This window comes from Gopherus flavomarginatus, chromosome 14 (assembly GCF_025201925.1).
Source record: "Gopherus flavomarginatus isolate rGopFla2 chromosome 14, rGopFla2.mat.asm, whole genome shotgun sequence".
In the NCBI taxonomy this organism is placed as follows: Eukaryota; Metazoa; Chordata; order Testudines; family Testudinidae; genus Gopherus; species Gopherus flavomarginatus.
Window position 1 is genome coordinate 41,303,468 of NC_066630.1, and position 23,406 is coordinate 41,326,873.

At 53.4% G+C, this 23,406-nt stretch overlaps 1 protein-coding gene across 5 annotated transcripts in view; it reads right to left on the reverse strand.

Moving 5' to 3' along the window:
- The window catches only part of HYDIN (HYDIN axonemal central pair apparatus protein), a 382,125-nt gene that overhangs the window by 108,437 nt on the left and 250,282 nt on the right, over window positions 1-23,406 (reverse strand). For all 5 annotated transcript variants that reach the window (XM_050922316.1, XM_050922315.1, XM_050922318.1 and 2 more), the window contains exons 29-38: window positions 18,869-19,046; window positions 17,319-17,449; window positions 14,531-14,664; window positions 13,136-13,272; window positions 9,312-9,439; window positions 8,962-9,153; window positions 6,636-6,785; window positions 4,920-5,159; window positions 4,054-4,222; window positions 808-1,011 (exon numbers count right to left, since the gene is read on the reverse strand). In XM_050922316.1, the coding sequence (XP_050778273.1) occupies window positions 808-1,011; window positions 4,054-4,222; window positions 4,920-5,159; window positions 6,636-6,785; window positions 8,962-9,153; window positions 9,312-9,439; window positions 13,136-13,272; window positions 14,531-14,664; window positions 17,319-17,449; window positions 18,869-19,046 (1,663 nt within the window). The remainder of the gene's footprint in view (window positions 1-807; window positions 1,012-4,053; window positions 4,223-4,919; window positions 5,160-6,635; window positions 6,786-8,961; window positions 9,154-9,311; window positions 9,440-13,135; window positions 13,273-14,530; window positions 14,665-17,318; window positions 17,450-18,868; window positions 19,047-23,406) is intronic.

Sequence of the window (23,406 nt, forward strand, 5' to 3'; positions counted from 1 at the left end):
GACAGTGACAGAGCTGCCCTTGCTGGAATGCTCTGTACTGCCATGCAGGAGACCCACACTCAAATCCTGGGGGTGGTCTCAGACTCCAAGTGTCCAGAGCTGAGAATGACGGTGAAGCCGGGCATTGGCAGGGGAAAAGCACCTCCCGTGCCTCAGTAGTGACCTTTCTGGTCAACAAAGAAGTGGTGAAATGAGGGAGTGATGCAGGAGTTTCAGACAGCCCTCCAGAGTCAGTGGCAATGTACACTAAGGAGAAGGAAGTTAACATGGAAGCAAATGGAAGGATCATGAGGGGTCCATCTGAGAGTCTGGGGATCTTGTACAGGGAAAGGAAAGGATCCCAGACTATGTTACAGACCACGTTATGCTACAGGAGCAAATTTTGCACAACCAGAGGAAAAAAATCCCTCGCTGCCTCCACAGCCAGGGAGGAGCCTGGGTGCAGTAGGATGGATGTGGTTCTGTGGAGTGAGGGGAACGCAGGATTTGGGGAGCTCACTCAGGAGATCCTACTGGTTTTGTGCACAGTGGAGCTTGGAGTGGCAGGGTAGAGTGGGCCAGGCTGAGGGCCAGTAAAACCATTGCCCCATCGATCCACTGGCCGTCACCCCAGTAACCCTCCAGTCCAGCAACATAGGCATGACATGGAGGAGAGGATTTGAGGCCTGATGACTTTCAGAAGGTGACAGATGTGAGCAGCTTAGGAGGCCAAGTCTGCAGTGAAATGATTGAGGAAATACACGAATCCTCTCTGGGTCATTCCCACCGTGATGGATGGTGAACTGCTGGAGAGCTGGGCGTAGTTACCTAGCCCCTGTCCTTTTTCAGCACCTTCCTTCTCCTCCTCCTCCTCTTCCTCCTGCTCGAATTTAGACTCCATCTTGTGAGAACGGCTTTCCTCAAAAACGGAGATGGAGGGAAAGATGGTGATACCAGTGGAGGCAGTGTGTGTGGTCCCAGAAGGGTTTTGCTTCATTCTGCACTCAGAGAGAGAGGGGTTCTCTTCGTCATCTACTCGGGGGGGGAGGGGGAGGAAGAAGAGGGAAGGGAGGAGAGATTGAGTGCAGGAAGACAAGGTGCTACTTGGCTATTCACTGTTCGACATTTGTTATTGCCTTGCTGTACAAGCTAGGTTCAGGCGATGCCTAAGCCACATGCAGCCCACTGCCCCTGGGGGAATTTCACCTCATGGCTTTTCCTCAAACCACTCTCTTTGACTAGGGACTCTCTGGGGTCAATCACATAATATGATTTCTGCCTCAGTATCAGGTCACTGAAACTTTCACAGCTGGAGAGCAGCTCGTACAAAATGATGAAAGCAAATAACAGCCCTTGCAGCAGGAATTTTTGGTCAAATGTTCATTGGGCATGTCTGCAGCTACTGCAGTAATTACTGGGGTGGTTCATGGCCACACTGCCCTTCTGTCGGTGGTGCGAGTCCTCACCAGAAGTGCTTCCAGCCACTTAAGAAGGGCAGTGTGGGGGGCTGATAGCCTGGGCTCTCTTGCACAGCTCCCCCCGGAAGCTGGGCTGCTTCCGGGGCTCTCAGATCCCTGCTCGGGAGCCCAGGTGCTGCCCTGAGGCTCCCAGCTCTCCACTTCCCACTGCCGCACTCCCTGCAAGGGGCATGGAGTAGGGAGCAGGGTGGGAGCAGCCTTGGGCTCCTGGCAGGGAATGGGGAGCCTCAGTCCAGCCAGACTCCTCATGGGGAGCGGGAAGCCAGGACCCCGGGGGGCAGCTTGGCTTGGAGTATGGTGGGTGCACCCTGGCAGGGAGCCTGGGGGAAGCTGGACTGTAGCTGGAGCCCTCCCCCACCCCCAGCTTTCCTGTTTATTTCATGGCAGTAGCATGGAGCTGTGAAGTTGACAATGAAAGCCAACAGGCGATGTAAGTAACCCGCAGCGTCCACAGGGACATTGCATTGCCCTAACTACTCCGACATAAGCCCCACACCTCTCGCGGAGGTGGAGTTATGATGTCGGTGTAGCAGGGCACTTACATGGGAAGGAGCAAGGCTGTAGTGTGTACGCTGACATAGCCCATCAGTTGTCCAAGTATTCACAAGTAATAAATAATACAGTCCCAGGAATAACAGTGAATTAGATAATTTGCAAACATATCCACACCAAGCTTTCAAAACTACATGGCTTTGGTTTTTGTATACGTTAGAGTTTGATTTATTGCCTAGAAAGCTTCACTGTCCAACCACGTAGAGCAAATCAGCAAGTAAAATAGCAGCCAGGTGTAGGGTGAGCACGCTCAGAAATCTGACCTCAGCCGTGCTTATCAGCCTCTTCTATTTTTATAACTAATTCCTGTTTAACAGACAAGAGGAATTTGGTGCACACAGAGCAATGAGCCACCAGCTGACCTGAAAAGCAGTGCCCTTCACGGTGTGAACATAGTGAGGAAATACATGCGCCAGATTGCTAAAGCCTGCTGGCCTGTACCTCTCATGCCCTTGCAGTGCAGTAGTGACTCATTACCTGTAACTGCACATGGTTCAGGTAAGTCTCTGTTGAGAGACGTGTTGTGTCCTGTCATGTTCTCGGAACTATTGTGGGGCACGGCTCTTCCCCCACAGCCAGGGAGGGGCATGGATGGGTGCAGTAGGATGGATGTGGTTCTGCAGAGTGAGGCGAAGGCAGGATTTTGGGAGCTCACTCAGCGGATCCTCCTGTTTCTGTGCACAGTGGAGCTTGGAGTGGCAGGGCAGAGTGGGCCAGGCTGGGGCCAGTGAAATCATTGCCTCACCGATCCACTGGCCATCACTCCCGTGACCCTCCGCAACCTAGGCATGACGTGGAGGAGTCTCTTGTACAAGCGGTCAGACTAAATGATCACAATGGCCTCTCCTGGCCTTTGAATGGACAAATCTATTATTTAAGCTAACAATGGGTGGGAAGAGGTAGATCTGGGTGGGCATGAAAAGAACCCATGAAATCCCATCATTTGGGCTCTGGCTCCAGCACTACACAAGAGTCTAAAGGGCTGGATTCTGCTCTCAGTCCGTCACACTGCAGTACAAAGGGGGAGTGACATCAATGGAGACACTCCTGATGTACACTGAGCATGGGGCCTACAGCTCCTCTCATAGCGGGTAAATCAGAGTCCACAGAGACCCACCAGTGTAGGTCAGAGCAGAACTGGGACCAGTATGTACAGTGCTCAGTGGGGGAACGACTGGCTGCTGCAGAAGGCCAGCTAGTCCAGTGTTTCCATGCTGTAGATGTGCGGACTCACTCCTGTGGCGCCTCCTGCTGGTTGTCCTGGGGAACTAGCTCACTGCCAGCCAGGAGCACCCTCTGCAGGCCAATGATCCACCTGGCCTCTGGCCCCATGTCCCTCCCTGGACCCCGGTGCCCCTTTAGCTGGGGTGCTGCCCCCAGCAGTACCCCACCAATCTGGGTCTCCACTCTGGGGAACCCCCAACCCACTATCCCCACTTTGCCTCAGTTTTGGCTACTGCCAGTCTTCATCTAGCCCCCATTCACTGGGGCAGACTGCATTATCAGCCACTCATCATCGGCAAAGGGGTCTGGACCTGCTGCCTTGGCCTACCTCTGGGCTGCCCTCTGCAACCCCCAGTACCCCTTGGCCTTCTGCTAGGCCGCAGCCTGGGGCTTTCCAGGCTGGAGCTCCCCAGCTCCTCTGCCTTTCCCCAGCCCTGCTTCACTCAGGTACCATCTCTAGCTCCATGCAGCCAGGTCCATCTCCCTCTACAAGCAGAGGAAGACTGACTGGGCTTCTGGCTCACTGCCTCTTATAGGGGCCAGCTGGGCCTGATTGGTTCCTGGGCACAGTTGATCCTGCTTTCCCCCAATCAGCCTAGGCTTCTTGCCCCAGCAACAGCCCTCTCCTGGGCTGTTATAAGCCCCGAAGGGCAGGAGCGGGTAACCACCCTGTGACACATGCAGATATCTGGATTTCCTCCACCAGCGTCTGCACTCACATTTAGCCTTGGAAAAAATCCTAGACACAGCTAAGGTCAATGCCGGACATTTCTGTTCCTTGAAAATCTAGAACAAGCTGCCCTTTGTTCAGAGTCCTCACCATTCTCTTGGCCTATTGCCTCCATCATTTTGGCCTTAGCTTGCTCATCTGGACTCCTCTTCTGGTCTTTGTAATACTCCAGCACCTCCGGAGGCAGCTTCTCACCTGGGATGCGAGGGGGCAGCAGCAGAGTGTTATGGGAATCGTAGCCCTTCAGCGTCCGCAAAATCTGTGGCCAAAGAGAAGAGAAGCCACAGACATAGGACAGGCTTCCAGGAATCCATTCCCTCCTCCCCCACGGTGCCTCAGAGAGAGCCCAGGGGGCTCTCATATCCTCTCTTCCTTCTCCTCTCTCCCACAAAGGCCATGCGTTGTACAGACCTCCCCTCTAACTGAACTGGGTTGGCCACAAACCCCTCTGCAGCCCATCAGCACAGCTGCCTGCATCTGCAGGATGGGGCTACAGAATAACATGAGGTGCTGGCCTACTAGGGCTGGATACAGCCTCCTGCCCCCAGGGGTAGATCGAAGTCAACCTGAGACTCGTTGTGACACCATTCACTTGAAGCCTGCCTCTGGCCCTATGATTCAGTGTGAAAGGTCTCCCACCAGCTCCAAATTGCTCTGCCAGGAGGCACTGGTGCCACAGGGCAGTGGAGGAGGGAAGGGGGCATCTCTTTGGAATAGCACATGGAAGGAGGGGTTCGTGGGACTAGGGAGTGACTCCAACAGGGATAATCCGTGGGAGTTGGAAAGCAAGCAATGAAATGCAGCTACTCCTTGATGCCAGCATCCCAACTACTGGCCCTTTGGGCTCTCCCGCTAGAGCTTGGTCCCGCTTAGTAAAGAGCTGGAACTCCAGGAACTTTGAAGCATTCAGAGGTTTTCAGTGACAAGTGGGGCGCCAGGGCTCCCTCTCCTCTCACCCTCTCCTCAGTCAGATACTGCTGGTCAAACTCCAAGGAGTAGAACTCAATGGGGAACTTGCATGGGTTCTTCACTACCACCTCTGCCTCGTCCCCCACACCGTACGGCAGCAGGGGCCCCAGCTCCAGCACTGAGGGCGTGAACTCCAGCCGTGGCTCCAGACCGTATCCGGAGACGAGCAGCAGCCGCCGGTCACTGCTCTGGGAGATGTTCACTGTTAGGTGGTTGCTGTAGAACCTCTGGGAAGAGAGAGAGAAACCTGTGGGATTCCTTCATGCCCCTTGCTCCACAGGAACATACAGGGCTCCAGTGCACCACTGGCCTATGCGAGATCACGGCCCCAGGGGCCAATGAAGCGGCCCCCATTTACTTACATCACCGGTGAATTTGGCCCGTATCTCAGTGCACTTGCATTCAGGCCCTGGTTGGTTCCAGGACCCAGCACTATATCTGGGTACTTGGATAACAAAGCCAAGATGATGTTTTGGGTGATTTCATCCTTGCCCTTGGTGAATATACAACACAAAACTAGTGGGGAAATGAGCTGTATCCTTAACAGAAAGGCTCAAATGACACCCAATGCGGAGAGTGACTCACCTCACTCGCTGGGTCAGGCTACCTGAGCATAATGCCCGGCAGCACTGCCTCAGAGCAGGGTGAGACCTACGTGGGGGGGATCAGCCTGCATCTGCCCACTGAGGGGCTCTTACACCTTCCTCTGAAGCATCTGACACTGACCACTGTCAGAGCCAGGGACCAGGCTCGACGGCCCTTGGGGTTTCCCCTCTTCAGGGGACAGTTATCTTAGGAGGCAGCCCTGATGGGGAGTCTAGGAGAGCTGTGCTGTTAAAGGTGGAAAGGCTGCTCCCAGAGTGAGGGGGCACTCTCCCAGTTATAAAAGCCACAGGAAGGGGATCATCAGGGCCGTTCCGAGCAGGATGTGGGGCCTGGGACAAATCGGCCTCCCCCTTAACATTTTTAAACACGTGAAATCTGGTGTATGCAGGGGACAGCAATGCTGGGGGGCGAGGGATGATGGAGAGTCACAGGACTGCACCTGTGCTCGGGGTGAGGGGGCCCCCTGTGCTGGGAGGTCCCGGAAAAGGGAAGGGTCTGGGGCAGGAGGGCACTGGATGGGGTCATCCTGGCACTGGCGTGTTCTGGCGGCACTAGGATGCTGGCGGTTGGTGCGGTGGCGAGCGACACTGGGAGCCAGCAGGTCAGGGCAGAACGGGGAGAGCTGGGGTCGCTGCTGCTGCTGCTGGAGACTAAGCCAGAGCCTCGTGATGCCGAGCACAAAAAAGAAACACAACGTGCACTTCCTGCTGGTGAGTGCAGGCCTGACCCCTGCTGCTGGCGCCAGGCCCACCGCTGACCCCTAGCCCCACTCCCGGGCCAGCCTGGCCCCCCAGGCACTCCTAACTCCACCCCATCGGGCTGGCCTATAGGGCACCCCACATGACACGTGCACACTGAAGCAGAGGGGCCCACAAAGCACAGGGCCCGGAGCAGTCACCCCGATTTGCCATACCCAATAGACAGCTCTGGGAGTCATAGAGAAGTGGTAAGATAGCAGGTCTTTGCACTCGGGTAGTACTGTTCACCTGTAGATCTCAAAGCTCTTTACTGAAGGGAGCACAAAGGAGGAAACAGAGGCACCAGCCCACCACACCACACTGCCTCCCCCTTCTTTGGTAATTACTAGACAATCTCACCTCTTCCACTGGCGCAAACTTGACCTGCACATTGAGTCGCTCCCCTGGAGCCAGCATTCCAGATGAGGGGATCATCTCAAAGATAGGGGGCTTTGATTTGAATTCCTGACGTAGCTTCCGCCGCAGGCTGGCTGGCAAGTGTTTATCCACCTGATTGCCCAAACCCAAATGATTAACTCAGACCCTGAAATGCTGCTACAGCCCCAGCCTTCCTAGAACACGGACCAGCCAAGTAGCCAGTCAGAAACAGAGCTGTTTCAATTAGCCAATGAGAAACACAGAAGCATGTTACAGTTCAGGCTGGGGATGAAGAATGACGGAAGGAGATGGCCTGGGAATTAGTAGAGAGACAAGGTGCTAACAGATGACAAGTTCCAAACAAATACCCAGGTTCTAAAACCACTTTACTCTTGCTGATAGTTATAAGAAATAAACAGTATGGGTGGGAACTTCAAGGGGATGCCGAGAACAGGCCTTCTCCCACCTCCTCCACCATCTCCAGCTGAGCAATTGCTCCTCTTCCCTCCTCTCTCAAAGTCCCTTAGTGCAGGGACCAGCCGTGACTGAGGAGGGCTGCATGAAACTTTCTTCAGAGCTCATCAATGCTGGCCCTTGCTTCACTACCAGAGGTGCTGCAGAGTATCATTCCCTCTTCTCACAATCCCCTGGGCAGCCTTGTGCTCCCTGCGTCTCCTGGTCTGAGGAGTGACGCATGGGGCTCAGGAATCAAGCATGCTCCTGTTTGCAGAACTGAGCATGAAAGAGCACTAGGCTGTCCCATGATGTTCTTAAAAGGGGAATTCCCACTTGGCTCACAGCTTTGACATTAGCAGCAAATGTCGTCAGCTGTTTGCCTGTTGGGTCTTAAAATGCACCCAAGGCCTAGTAAGCTGACTCTATAGCTGGAGCAGGCTGGTACTCTGCTGTAGGTCCTGGAACTGCAATCCTCACTCACTGAGGGCTTGTCTACATCAGAAAGTTGCAGCGCTGGTGAAGGAGTTACAGCGCTGCAACTTAGGAGGTGTACACATCTGCAGGGCACCACCAGCGCTGCAACTCCCTGTTTGCAGCGCTGGCCGTACTCCCGTTTTGTCTCGGGTGTAGAGGATCCAGCGCTGGTGATCCAGCGCTGGTAATCAAGTATAGACACTTACCAGCGCTTTTCTTGACCTCCGTGGAATAAGCAGGTATCCCAGCATACCTGAGGAAGCCTCTGGTAATCAAGCTGGTCTCCTTCCCCGGCTTGCTCTCGCGTTCCCCGAACCCCGAGCAAGCAGGTCTCCTTCCCTGCGGTTTGCAGGGTGGTTCCGGGAACGCGAGAGCAAACCGGGGAAGGAGACCAGCTTCGCCGCGGTTTGCTCTCGCGTTCCGCGAACCACCCTGCAAACCGCAGGGAAGGAGACCTGCTTGCTCGGCGGTTCGGGGAACGCGAGAGCAAACCGGGGAAGGAGACCAGCTTCGCCGCGGTTTGCTCTCGCGTTCCCCGAACAAGCAGGTCTCCTTCCCTGCGGTTTGCACGGTGGTTCGCGGAACGCGAGAGCAAACCGCGGCGAAGCTGGTCTCCTTTCCCGGTTTGCTCTCGCGTTCCCCGAACCCGAGCAAGCAGGTCTCCTTCCCTGCGGTTTGCAGGGTGGTTCGCGGAACGCGAGAGCAAACCGCGGCGAAGCTGGTCTCCTTCCCCGGTTTGCTCTCGCGTTCGCCGAACCCCCGAGCAAGCAGGTCTCCTTCCCTGCGGTTTGCAGGGTGGTTCGCGGAACGCGAGAGCAAACCGCGGCGAAGCTGGTCTCGTTCCCCGGCTTGCTCTCGCGTTCGCCGAACCCCCGAGCAAGCAGGTCTCCTTCCCTGCGGTTTGCAGGGTGGTTCGGGGAACGCGAGAGCAAACCGCGGCGAAGCTGGTCTCCTTTCCCGGTTTGCTCTCGCGTTCCCCGAACCCGAGCAAGCAGGTCTCCTTCCCTGCGGTTTGCAGGGTGGTTCGCGGAACGCGAGAGCAAACCGCGGCGAAGCTGGTCTCCTTTCCCGGTTTGCTCTCGCGTTCCCCGAAACCCCTTGAAGCCGCCCAACAGCGCTGCAGTGTGGCCACATCTAACACCACTTGCAGCGCTGGTTGCTGTAAGTGTGGCCACTCTGCAGCGCTGGCCCTATACAGCTGTACTAATACAGCTGTAACAACCAGCGCTGCAAAATTTTAGATGTAGACATGGCCTGAGTCACTACTGAGGTAAGCGCTACTCTCTGCAGTAAGGATTGTGGAACAGAGGCCTGAGGGCACAAAGGGGAGCGGTGGTAAAGGAAGGAGGCAGGACATCACTGGCTGTCTTTGCTTTACCTTTTTGATGTGCTCTTTGCTGGTGATGAACCATTCGCAAGCGACCTGCAGTTGATTGTGGAGCTGGATGGTCTCCACCTGGCACTGCCCACACTGGACGGAGGAGAACTCCAGCTTGTTGCTGGAGATGCAGAGCGAAGGCATGGTCACCTTGGCACGAAGGCAGATGAGAAATGTTGGGCCAGCCACAACCTGAGTACGTAACATAGCCCCCGGTGAGAAGTCTGGAGGAGAACTAACTGCAGACTTCAAACGCGACAGGCTGGGGAAGTGGGGCTAAGAGAGTGACTCAAACCTTTACCAGCAGGGGATGCAGAGTGAAGGCTACGGGGCTGAAGAATACCTCCTACCTTGATGGGCAGGAGCACTTCCACATCTCCCAAAGGCAAGCTGGCACTGCGGGGATCAAACCGTACTTCAAACGTTTCTGTCTCACAGTAGGGCAGGTTCTTCACGCGGTCCAGTTCTACGCTGAAACCTTGAACAACAGATAACAAGCCACTTAGAGCCTAAGGTCTGCAGAAAGCATGATGCATGTGAGTTGTAGTATAACTAGGCCTCGCAGCTGTCACAGTACAGCCATCCAGAACTTACCAGTGACAGAGTGACGGAAAGCCGATCCCTCTGCTCCAAAACCATAGGTACCAGAGGGAAAGGAGAATCTCCACTAGCTGAAAGCACTAGGGCCTATGACACAGCACAGCAGTTCTGATTCTACTTAGCCAGGGGTGAAAGTATCTTAAAGGACTTGCCGGTACTCTGGAATCCGGAGGGGGGGGGTGGCCTCCACTGGAAGAGGCGGAGTCTTTAAATCCCCCCTGGGGCTAGGGCTGTGGTAGCAGCAGCTGGGAGCTCCAAGCTCTTTAAATCACCCCCTGAGCTTCCAGCTGTAGAGGTGGGGGAGCCCTGGGGTTCAGGGGCAATTTAAATGGGATGGTTTAAAGGGCCCGGGGCTCTAGCTGCAGCACAGCCCTGGGCCCTTTAAATTGCCGACGGAGCCCCAGGGCTCCAGCAGCAGGGCCTGGGGCTCCTGCTGCCGCTACCCTCCAGGGCCCTTTAAATCATCTCTGGAGCCCTGCCGCTGGAGCCCTGGGGTAGCAGTGGCAGGGCTTCGGTGGTTATTTAAAGGGGTCGGGGTGGTAGAGGCAGCGGGAGCCCCGAACCCTTTCAATAGCCACCAGAGCCCTGCTGCTGCTACCCCAGGGCTCCGGCAGGCTCCGGGGGCTATTTAAAGGGCCCGAGGTGGTAGAGGCAGCAGGAGCCCCGAATCCTTTCAATAGCCACCAGAGCCCTGCCGCTGCTACCCCAGGGCTCCGGCAGGCTCTGGGGGCTATTTAAAGGGCCTGGGCCCTTTAAATTGTCTTCGGAGCCCTGGGGTAGCGGCAGTGGGGCTCCAGCGGCGATTTAAAGGGCCTGGGGCGATAGTGGCGGCAGGAGCCCTGGGCCCTTTAAATCGTCACCCAAGTCCCACAACCGCTACCTCACGGCTCTGGCAGCGGGGCTCTGGCAGCAATTTAAAGGGCCCTGGGCTCCAGCCCTTTAAATTGCTGCCACAGGAAGCCGGTCCACCACAGTATGGTGCACCAGCTCTTGCCGGCAGGGGTGGCAGGTTTGTAGAAATTTTGGTGGTGCCCAGAACCTGCCCCTGCCCAAACTCTTCACCCCCAAACTCCACCCCCACCTGTCCAAGACTCTGGGAGGGAGTTTGGGTGGGGGAGGAGATCTGGATTGCAGGCCCTGGGCTGGGCAGGGGACTGGGGTGCAGGAGCGGTGCAGGGTGCAGGCTCTGGGAGGGAGTTTGGGGATGGGAGGGAGTGTGGAGGGAGGGGGGAGCAGGAGTGAGGGCTGTGGGGTGAGGCTGTGGGTGGATTTGGGATGTGGCTGGGGATGAGGGGTTTGGGGTGTGGGAGGGGACTCAGGGCTGAGGCAGAGGGTTAGGGTGCAGGGGGGATGAGGGGTCTGGCTGGGGGTTTGGGCTCTGGGGTGGGGCAGGGGTGGGGATGAGTTTGGGGTGCAGGCAAGCTTCCCTGGGACTGGAGCCAAAGAGGAGGACTCCCCCAAGCCCTCTCCCTGCTGGCAGCAGCGAGCTCTGGGGTAGGGACCCCCTTCTCCCCCTCCCCCCGGAAGCACACTCACCACCCCCATCACTGCACATGCTCCTAGGGGATCCCCCTCACCTTCCCTGTGGTGGGTGCCATGCCGGGGCGGGGGGATGGCTGCCATCACAGGTGCGCCTCCTCCCCGCTGCTGCCCCTCACTGTAGCCTCACTGGGGCTGCCCCTTGCCCAGTGTGGGGCAATAGGAGTGACTGCGGGCAGGGGGGCGACTGTACAGGTGGAGGGTCCCACTGGAAAATGAAAGGGTCTGAGAGGGAAGGGCAGCCTACCCTGGCAATTGTGGAGTGGGGCACTAGGACCCTGTGGCGGCAGTTAGTGCAGGCAGGCAGCATGGAGCTGCAGGGGATGGGGAGAGACAAATGCTCTGCACAGGGACGCAGGGAGGTGCATGGGGGCAGCAAAGGGGGGCTGGGGCACACTCCGGAGAGGCGCAGGGGGCAGCAGGTGGGGCCAAGGGGGAGACCAGGCCCGGAACATTCGTGGAGCTGGACTCCTGGACCCTCAATTTTGCTGGAGCCAGGAGGCAGAGTCAGAGAGGGAGAGAGTGCTCCATTTTCTTGCAGGTAGCTACTGCACCTTTTCTTACCGGTCCTCCGTACCGGCCCGTACCATCTTACTTTCACCTCTGTACTTAGCAGAAACACCCACACACTCGTTCATTATAACACAGCAAAGCTGAGCCAGTCTGAATGCTTGTACACATCCTGGCTAGTCTCCTGAGTTATGAGTGATCCCTGTTAACGCAAAGAGCAACTTTACATACAAAGCACTGCACATCAGAGTGTGGAAATGCAAGTCACTATTCAGCCAGTAAAGCACCAGAAACCCCAGCCCACAATAATGAAGCACAGGAGAGACCCATCTGCTTTGCTGTACCTGGGCAGGCTCCCTCACTTTGCTCTTCAGCATCCCAAGTGTTTGGTACAAGTTACTGCAGCTGCTGAAATCTGACTCTCTTCTGCAGAGACTCAATTTCAGCAGCTCCCTACTAGACACCCCAGAGGTGGTTTTAAGGACCTTTCTCCCAGCACAGTCTCTGCCTTCTAACAGGACTTGGCTAAGAACTGGTAGACCCTGTAATTTTAAAGCAAAATGTTGAAAACAAGTTTTCATTAGTGTTATAAAAGGGGATGATTATTTACTGTTGGTAGCACTGGAGCAGTGAGGGCCCCTAGTGACAGATCAGAACCTCATTGTGCTAGGCACTGTACATACACCGAACAAAGTAATCAGAGCCTTGCATGCGAGCCTAAAATGCAGGTTTAATAACAAAATAAGTGCTGTGCTCAAGTCTGCCATGAGTGAGGTGTGTCTGTGTGCTTTCATGTTGCAAACCTGCATTCCAGCTATCACACGGAGGGAGACCAGGCCACAGGCCAAGCTGCAGCAAGGGGAGGAAAGAAGGAGCTGACTGCAGCAGCATCTAATTCCCTAATGACTGATCCCTGGAGAAACACTGACACTGATCATAAAGGACCCAATCCTGCTCCCATTAAAGTCAACAGTAAAGTTTCCATTGATCACTTAGGGAGCAGGAACAGACTTGATATAATCTGGTCTAGATTCTCTCCTGCACTCAGAGACTCTCAGCCCTGGGGGAGCCGGGGGGCTTAGGGGCTGCTCTTATTTATGCCAGTTGGCTATGATCCCTACGGGACCATTGGCCAGCTGAGAATCAAAGGAGCACAGACACACTCCAACTTCTCCCCACCAACAGGGTATGTGGGCGGGGCATTGGCTAGGCGCTGGTATGCTGTTTTCCATCAGCTGAGAGCTGCCCTGCACCAGGGGTGGAGGGGAGGGGAACCTGCTCTCTGGCCCTCCAGCTGAAGGAAGAGTTGGCAAAAAGGCAGCTGGTAGAGTGGTGGATGGGGTGTTACTGGACGGAGGAGAGCGTAAGAAATAGCAAGCCCTAATGGGAAGAGGTGGGATTTCCCATAATACATCTGCACATTCAACAGATTTTGAACTATTGCATCAGACTGAGATGGTTCATTCCAACTTTGACTCCTGCTGCCATTTAGTAAAAGCCCACATAAGCATCTCATCCCCATTACCTGTATCATGCAGGGTCCGTCTGTCTGCATGGAAGGATACAGGGAACTGGCTAGTGTTGGTGATTTTGACAATGTGAGTTCGGATGTCACCAAGAATGATGTAGCCAAAGTCCAAGATGTATTCAGGCAGCTGAGCTCTGAAAGAGTTAACGAGAGCTCAGTTTCAATCATAGCCTCCTGCTCAGCTGGGCTGCATTTTCAGAGAGGAACAAGTCCCGTGGTTATAGCACCATTCACTGCTTTGAAAATTCAGCCCTAAGTGCCTAACCCCAGGTCTAAATTCACAATGATGTGTCATTAACGGCTTGTCTACATGGGCAACAGCACACGATTTCTAAAGTACACCAATGTGTTGCATGCTAACAGGCCCGTGTGGAGCCTGCTGGCGTGAACTAAAAGTTCCCTAGTGCATATTAATGTAATGCTGGGTCAGCCAAAATTGCTTCAGTACATTTCAGTGAAGTTTCTCTGCATTGTAACCAAGCTTCACCCATGCCAACGCCCTCAGAATGCAGCACTGAGCCCCTATAGATAGGAGGTGAGGCTCTTCCAAAGCAGGCCCATCCCTCGTTGGTGCTTGGGCCGCAATTCAGGAAGGCATCACTATTCCGGAGAGCACTAAAGCATACCAATAACCCTTCGCATGTGCTTAGGGGCAGGTGAAAAAAGCACAAGCATGTTCCTGAATCAAGGCGTAGCTGACCAGGGGACATGTCTTTGTCTCATTTAAGGAGGGGTAATAAGAAGACTTGTTGGTCTGTGCACCCCTGTGATCCCACCAATAACCAAACTCCTTGGGCTAAGTCTTGTACAGTTGAGATCTGTGTAATTCCCAGTTCCTAAACTCAGCAGTGGAACATTTTCCTGCTGTTATACCCAGTCTGGTCAGCTTGTCATGTGAAGCCTTCTGCTCCATGGCCCACCAGCAGCAATGGTTATTACCCAGTCTGAACTGGTTTGATGGTCTCCGGCTGTTGCCAGTAATGATGCATTAACCTGGCAAAAGGCAATTTGACTTTAACAAATTTGACTGACTCTGCTGGGCTGAGACCTGGAGACAAAACCAGCCCAGCAACACCAGGAAGACGTTTGTAGTCAGCAGTGGAATTGTTGAATCTTTTGCAAGGAATGCTACACAGTCCAACCAGCGAGCAGCAGAGGGACCCCCAGGAGTTGGAATCGGAACCAGTCCTGAGTTCCAAACTCTGGCAGTGTGAGGTGCTGAGCACCCGCAGGTCCCAGCAATGTCAGTGGGAACTGAGGACACTCAGCAGCTCGCAGGAGTGTGCAGCATCCCAAAGGAACAGGCCCCTGCTGACGTGCAGAGCTATTGCCATGTGGTTCCGTGGATGCAGGCTCCCTGAACAGGCCAATTGGCAACAGGCCATCACTAACTTGACAAGTTTTCGGCGAGCACTCTGGCTGAGGGTGGAGTCCTCCGCGGGATCAGAGAGAATAGCTTTCTGCTGCTCCAGGGCATGTTCTTGTATGAGCAGCCGCTCCACTTCCATCTGCAGCCAAGTGTCAAACTGGGGAAAGCAAAGAGTAGCTGGTCAGCAGAAGCCCTCTAGAAAGCACGAGCTTTTCCCGGAAGGCAGGCCCCCATTCTCATTGTGTGCGATCTCTGATGGGGTTGGTGGTGTCATCCCTTCCACAAGGCAAACACCTGTCTCACTGCTCAGTCTGGATGTAGCTACCCACCATCTTCCCTACAAGTGCAACAGTGGTGCCGTGCAGTAGCGTAGAAACTTCGTACATCAATGGAAGTGTTTTTCTGTCGATGTAGGTAATCCCCCTCCTCGAGCAGCAGCAGGTATCATAAAATATCAGGGTTGGAAGGGACCTCAGGAGGTCATATAGTCCAACCCTCTGCTCAAAGCAGGACCAATCCCCAACTAAATCATCCCAGCTAGGGCTTTGTCAAGCCTGACCTTAAAAACCTCTAAGGAAGGAGATTCCACCTCCTCACTAGGGAACCCCGTTCCAGTGCTTCACCACTCTTTGAGTGAAAAAGTTTTTCCTAATATCCAACCTAAACCTCCCCCACTGCAACTTGAGACCATTACTCCTTGTTCGGTCATCTGCTACCACTGAGAACAGTCTAGATCCATCCTCTTTGGACCTCCCTTTCAGGTAGTTGAAAGCAGCTATCAAATCCCCCCTCATTCTTCTCTTCTGCAGACTGAACAATCTCAGTTCCCTCAGCCTCTCCTCAGAAGCCATGTGCTCCAGCCCCCTAATCATTTTTGTTGCCCTCTGCTGGACTCTTTCCAATTGTCCACATCCTTCTTTTAGTGTGGGACCCAAAACTGGACACAGTACTCCAGATGAGGCCTCACCAATGTCGAACAGAGGGGAATGATCATGTCCCTTGATCTTCCAGCAATGCCTCTACTTATACAGCTCAAAATGCTGTTAGCCTTCTTGGCAACAAGGGCACACTGTTGACTCATATCCAGCTTCTCATCCACTGTAACCCCTAGGTCCTTTTCTGCAGAACTGCTTCCTAGCCATTCGGTCCCTAGTCTGTAACAGTGAATGGGATTCTTCCGTCCTAAGAATCTTCTTTCCGTATGTTGATGGAAGAACTCTACCATCAACTTAGCCATGTCTACAGCAGAGATTAGGTCAGCTTAACTACGGTGTTTGGGGAGGTGAATTTTTTCATACCCCCGAGTGATATAGTGAGGCTGATCTAATTGGTAAATGTCGATTTGGCTGTAGTCTACCGGCAAGCCACCTTGCCTGGAGATAGCATAAGACATCAGTCGGTAAATGACCTGGTTTTCTGTCTGGCTAGTCACAATTAAAAACTGAGTAGCCAGGCAAATATACAGGCCAATTACCAGACAAGCCAGGAAACTCAATATTCCAAGCATCTGTCTGTCCCTGGTGGAGGACTGGAATGCATTAAATGGTCACCATTAAAGACAAATGCAACAGGCCCCTGCAAGGGAGGACCACCCCAATCGCTGATAAGGCTGCACTGTAGTAAATCTGCTGGCAGAAGGTTGAACACTTGTCTGTCTAACACAGCTAAGTGTGGGAGTATAGATTTAAGGTGTGATATGATACAATGTAATGCAATTTTATGTAGGTTTTCCCACCCAGGGAACTATTTTAAATGCTCTTTGCCATTGCCATGAGTCTATACAGAATATGGACTGCAATGCATTGAAAACAGAAAGATCCAGGAACTAGCATACAATCAAGAATTCAACTGAATTCATTATAGAGACCTAAGGGAATCGAACTACTGACAAGTGGGTATTTGTTATAATGGAAAATCCCACCCAGAGTTGTTTGTAACTTCACATAAACCGTCAGGGAGAGGATGAGAAAGAGAACAAACCACACATGACAGATGTGAGTCATATCACTTCATGCACTTCTGATACTACCATGATGAGCATGGTTATAAGAACATACGTAAACAAGACTCTGGAATAGATTTGACTGGAGACTCAAATAGTTCAATTCTCTAAGATCAGGTAAACCTAGAAATATTGGGTCTGAGTAGGACACATAGCCCTGCCCACATCAGCAACCAGCTAAATCACCATTACAAAACATTGATACCGCACCAAAGGTTTATCAGCCCTTTACACAGCGGAACGAAGGCCTGCTCCCAGCCTGGAAGAGCCACTGCCTGAGCTCACTGAATACAATACACCCAAGCTACCACAGATCACCTGTCATACGGTACTTCCTTGCATAAGCTTCTACATGCTACACACCAGTAGCAAGCTGAGTGCTGTGCTGCACCAGACACTTAGAGAACCAGGCACAATGTTATGCCTTTGTCTCATCCCTTTCTTGGCTGTGCACTTCTTTGGGCTCAGCCCTGCAATGTTTACTTGCCCAGTTAGTCCTATGGGACTACTCAGCTCAGTATGGGCTGCAGGGTCAGGCATGTATTATTGAGATTGTTACATTTTCTGAAGAGTGTTATCCAGTGCAACTACAGTAGTTACAAACTGTGGGCACGTTCAACGTGGCAGGTGACTGTGGTGGTAGATAACCTACCAGGGATGCAGCTGCAGTGACACAAACTGGATACAGCGTCAGTCACACTGTGGAGGTGGGGACATTCAGAGTCAGTACAGACCAAAATAAGGGGGGCTGCAGAGTGGTGTAGCCAGGGCAGCAGGACACACTTAAAGGAAACAGTAGCCTCTCTTACCATGGTGCCAGGATGGTCCATGGATAGCTCTGCAGCCATTGCATCTGAGTGGCCAAGTGCCTCATCTCTCTGAGTCTCTCCTTCCACTCTTTGTTTTGCCTCCTTGAGGACATTCTCATACCTTTTGTTTCCTGTAGGAGAACCAATGGGTGGTCAGGAAAAAAGCACAGGTTATAGCCAGATTCTACCCCAGTTACACCCAGACAACCTCGCTGAATCCTACCATGACCCCCCACCTCTCAGACCCACTGAGGAAAATGCAGGGACAGTCCATACTTCCTTCCCTACAGATTAGCTCTTTCCTTCTGCAGCTCTGCCATCAGTTCTCGTCTCTCCCAATTAGGCCCAGCGCTTATGATCTCTGCTCAACCTCTGACTTTCTTCTTAAAACTCCTCCCCTGCTTCTGTCCTCCTCCCTTCCCACCTAGGAACTTGCTGGTTCCTTCATAATTAAAATAGATACAACTGGCAAGGGCTCCTCCCCTGTCTTCTCCATCCCCTTCTCCATCTTCCCCCCGTCTGACTCTTCTTGTCCCTGGCTCACTTGACATGGCTTCTCCCCGTACTGATTCCCCCCAGATCTACCTCTCCGACTCCATGTGTTTGCACAACGGTCACTGCCTCTCAGTCTTGCTGTCCTGCCTCCAGCTCAGGCTAAGCATGACCCAGAGTGAGCCCCTCATCTTTCCTCACAGGCTCGCTCCCTTCCTCCATTGTTCTCCCTGTCACTGAAGCAAACTACCTCAATGTCTGATCTGAGTCCTCTCTTCCCCCCATAAACCCCATTCAGGTTATTCCTAAATCCTTTCGGCTTTTCCTCTCCAGCATCGATCAAACCCATCCTTCTCTATGCAGCCCTGTGGCTAAATTGCTTCTCTATTGCTTGGGGTCTTCTCCTGCCTTGACTGACCCCCATCTCCTCTCTGGCCCCCCACTTCCCACTTCCCTCCCCTCCAGCACATCCCAATGCTGCTGTGAAAAAGACCTCTTCTCACACTCCATGCAGAGCATGAGCCTTCCTCTCTGAATCCCTCCACCGGTCCCATTCATTTCCTCCTCAATACAAGTGTCTCACTGAGCTGTTCCCCTCCCTGCCCCCATTTCCTCCTCCCCTACAACTTCTTGCCCACCTGGACCCTTTCTGGCCTATGTGCTATCACCTGGCTCTCTCAACAGTACGGTCTCTGGGGCAGAGACCACATCCTCTCCTGCATTTGCTGCCATGTCAGTGCTCAGTAAATACCACATGCCAATAGCAGCAGTTGAAAGGTTGAAGATTTCGTTAACAGACTCCTGAGCCAATAGACAGAGTGGGGCCAAACAACCTGCCTAGTGCTAGGATTGAGCTTGATAAATTTCTCCGATGGAGTTGCCTGCCATAGCAGGGCGTGGACTCCATGATGCAGGAGGTCCCTGCCCAGAACCTACATGTTCTTTGGAAGTACATGGGATGGTGCTCTATGAATGCGAGGCCAGGCAGTACTGGAGAGAGCCTTCAGCGACTGTCTGGAACTGAGAAGAGGAGGGAGTGGTGGGCAGGGTGTCCCTACCTTTGATGTTTCTGGGCAGATCCAGGCAGATCCTGGGGAAGATTCCCTCTCCTTTCAAGGTGATGCTCTCTGGCTCCAGGTGGGCCACCTGTATCTGGAAGGTCTGTTGGAAGACCTCAGGTACGCCAGGCAGGTAATAGACCTTCAGAACTTGTTCTTTTTTTGATTCAATGTAACCCTGCAGCAGGAGGGAGACAGCCAGGACATGGGACCGGGCAGAGAGTTCACTGAACACATGGGGATGCTGCCAAGAGCTGGGGTGGGGGCAAGAGGTGAGGAAGGGAGGGCATCGAGCTGAAGCAAACAGAACAAGTGAAGTTGCTCTCACTGGATTCAGGCGACGTGTTGCAGCTTCCATACACCCAAAAGCACTCCAAAGCTCAAGCCTCTGTGTCAGAATACACCATGCGGCCTACCCCCTCAGACCAGTACTAATGCAGGACTGGATGTGCCCTGGGTGCCTTCAGGGTGCACTGCTGGCTGATTTGGCCCCAGTTGTGGCTCAGAGAGGGGACAGACTATGCCCAACCAGCTCCACAGCTCCACTTTTACCCCACTCCCTTTCAGGCAGCTTGCACCCAAGAGGGTAACAGCCAACAGGGATCAGGCCCTGTGCCTCCACCCTCATCCACATTGCACAGGGCTGTGAGTGGGGGAAGAGAGGCTGCCTGTGCCCTTCACACTTGGTCACCCAAGCAGGCCCACAGCTAGGTGCTATGCTTGGTAAAGTCTTTTCTAGGAAAATACTTCATTCCTGCTGGCAAAGGGGAAGTGTTTTCATTCACCTGCATGGAATCCTGGGCGTGGCAAACCACTGAGGAGCTGGGCACATTTCAACACAGCAACTTACTGGAGAAGCTCACCCAGGGCAGCGAGAGGAAGTGGGGTTGAGTGGCTAAGTTGCTAGCCTGGACTGGGGGAACCCACGCTCAATTCCTTTCTCCCTTACTGACTTCCTGTGTGACCTTGTGTCAATCAGTGAAGATCTGTCTGACTTCACAGCAGCTGGGAGATATAATTCCCACTTCAGGTAGATGTACCTATGTGATCACCCTTAAAAATAGCAGCGTGGCCCTGGTGGCACAGGCTAGCCACCCATGTATGGAGCCGGAAGCGTTGTATGTGGATGGCGAGCCCATGCTGCTGCAGCCACACTGTTATTTTTAGGTGCTAGTACCTGAATGTCTGCCTGAACTGGGGATTACACTTCCCAGCTGCTATGGAGATGTTTCCTTAGTCTCTCTGTGCTGCAGTTCCCTGCCTCACCAGGGTGCTGTGAGAATAATGACATGACGCTCAGATACTATCGCTATGTACGTACATGTGACAAAGCGTAGCATCACCTAGAATGTACTGTCCCTGCCAAACCCCATTCTCTAACATGGATCTTTTATTGTACCTCCCCCACCCCCAGCTCCACCAGTTAACATCCAGGGCCTGATTGTCACTAACTAGAGGCCCATTTGCACAACCACCGCTGCCTGCACACTTACAGCCCGTGTGTGAGTAAAGCAGGGATGATGCCTGTGCTCTTGACTAGATAAGGGATGGCTGGCAAAGACTCTGGCCATCACTTTAGGAACACAAGGGCCTGAATGTGGGAGGAGGTTTTGCTTGAGTTGGCCCAGAAGGGGAAAATAACTCTGACTCCCATAGCACAGAGTGATGTCCTTGGTTTCTGTAATGGCAAAGGGCAGAATTAAGGTCACTGATCTTCACTACCCCATAGCAGCACATATCACATGATCCATCCACTCCTCCCAACAGCACCGAGGGGGAAGCACCATGAGACAGAAATGAGAAAGGACACATTGGCTCTGCGGTAGGACATTCAATGGACTCAGGGAGCAAAAATGGGGCAATTTGAGAGAAATGTGCTGGGATATGCTGAGAGGGAGGCTGAATTGCTTAGGAAAGTGTAAAGTACCTGAAGGGATGCTGGTGTCTCTCCAGTGGGCTGCATGGTGTGCTTTGTTATTATTTGTATTACAGTAGGGCCAACAGTAATACAGGCAATCATAGCCCCATGGAGCAGGTGCTATATACACAGAATGAGAGACAGTCCCTTCCCCAGAGAGCTTATAGTCCAAATAAACAAGGCAGACAATGTGTGGAAGGGGAAACTGCGGCACAGAGAGGGGACTAGCCAAGGTCACACAGCAAGTCAGTGGCAGAGCCAAGAGCAGAACCCAGATGTCCTGAGTCCCCAGCCAGTGCCCCATCCCTATAATACACTGCATCCCCGAGAGGTGAATACTTTTTAGACAGCTATAGGTAGTTTGGGGCCAGGAGGTGGCATTATTGGAGAAATGGGCTAAGGCTTAGATTGGTGAAGGTGCACAGGTGCTGCTGCAGTCAGTGTCACAACAGCTAACTCAATTAGGAGCCTGCATTTCATTTGCAAAAGGAATTTAGGCACTTAGGAGCCAAAACCCCATTGCCAGTTGATGGGATTTATAACGCCTACAAGGGTAAATCGCTTTTGAAAATGAGACTAAGGCTCCTCCATCGGTGAGGCGCTGCAACGCTGAGTGCAGCAACCCCGGAGTAGCTTTAAAAATCTGAACCCAAAGGACAGCTCAGCAGCTGGTGTATAGAGGTTACCTGGACATTTACTTAAACTAAAGGATGGCGAAGGGAGGAATACAAGAGAGTCCACTTCAGAGACCAAGGGAATTTTCTTACCAGCAAAATACAGGAGTCAGTGGGGAAAAGAGAGGAGCAAATGGAAATGAAAAGCTAACTGTGTTTTGTACAGATCCCATCCCTGGAGCACACACAACCGCAGGGCCATATTGGATGCAAACACCCTAGGCATGTATGTAATTCTAAATGCAGAGGCCCCTGTGCTGCAGGCTCATGAAGCTGGACTGGAAAGGAGAAGGCCCTATGAGCCGGGATAGCAAAACACAGGCAAGTCCATGGCTCTTCTCTCGCGAATTCCAGGCCCTCTGTTGGGGATGTGTGGGGGTCACCCAGCAGAGCAGTGAGATTGAGGACAGCCAGTGTGCACTCCAGCATGGGCACCGGGTCTTTCATTAACTCGCTCTGACATGTCAAAGTCACAACAGATCGGCAGTAGCCAGTGGACATCGTGTGGTTAGCGCTGACAAGGCAGCACCTCAGACAGTCCTGCAGAACAGCAGGTAAGAGAAGGTGCTGGCTTCCAGAGGTAGCTCTGAGGACAGCTGTCCAGCCACAAGGCTGGTAGGTGCTGTAGCCTTTAGAACTCATGTATGGCCAACATCTATGAGAAAACCAGGGGATCTCCCCAATGTGGTCCTCCCTGCCTGGCCCCCAGCACCAACCACCAGCTTTCCTTGGCTCCTCGTGTGCTAGTCGAGGGGCAGGGAGTGTATATATCAGGTGGCAATGCTGCTCTGAGCAGCAGGAAACTTCTGCAGGTTCTCTTGGCTGACGCTCTGCAGGGTTGATTGTCAGCCTTCCATGCAGAGTGGCTATTCCCTGGCTCTGGCAGCCCCAGACCTGGAGTCCCCCTCAGGCAGGGTCTGTCAGACAAAGATACTGGCACCTGTGCAATAGGGAAGGTGCCGCTTTCCCCTCCTGTGTTACCCCTCTTCCCCATTCCAATGGAATTTCCTCAGCTTTGCTCCCCACAGTACGGTGTTGGGGGGCAGAATCTATGTTGAGCAGAGCAATCAGCCAGCACGCTCCCTGGGCACAGTGCAGCAGAAATCCTGGGGAAACACAAGCTTAGCACGTAGTAAAAAGCCAGCCAGACCAGGTCCTTGGCTGTGTTAGCAGAAGGGCAGCAGCCGTTCCAAAGCACTTAGCCTCCATCCAGTCCTGCTTGCTGTTCCTCAGGCAGGAGATCAGAGTCTCAGAGAGGCTGCCGCAGAGGGCATCAGAGACTCATCTATGTGAGGATACCAGGCTTCATGAAGGGTAAATATTAGAGCCATTTGGCTTCCTCTCCTTGGGAAAGAGGAGACTTGAAATGAGCAATAAACCTGAGAGGTACCATGGTGTTAGTTCAGTGTGTGGCAGTACATGGCTGGTGTAAGGTTTACAGCTCCGTGTCTCCAGTGATTTCTTCCTGAAACTGCTGCTCCCAAGGATATAGCAGGTACATTAGTCACACTGCCGAGGGGGACAGAGAGGAGACATCACTGCAACATGAGGGGCAGGCTGTGGCTTTCCCAGACCTATACAGAGGCAGTGAGATGAGGCCTAAGAGGCAAGCACTTTACCAGGGCTTCTCCTTGTGTTTGGGGCCGAGCAATCTGCTTAATGGCATGGACGGGTTCCCCCCCCTGCATCGGTCTCGCCTTGTGGGCAGGTGAACAGGAGAGAGGGACTGGCTCCAGCTCCTCCTGGCCCCCTCTTGCCTTATTCTTTAATGTTTAATAATTGTATTGGTTGCCAAGGGATACTAATGTAATAAGCTGGAGGAACCAGGGTCTAGCTACTGCTAAGGAAAAGAAAAGGCCAAGCTCTATGGGCTACACCCCCTAACATCCTGCTGCTCTGCTGGGGGCCTGTTGCAGAGTCACGGGAGCAGGGGAAGCCCTCCCAGT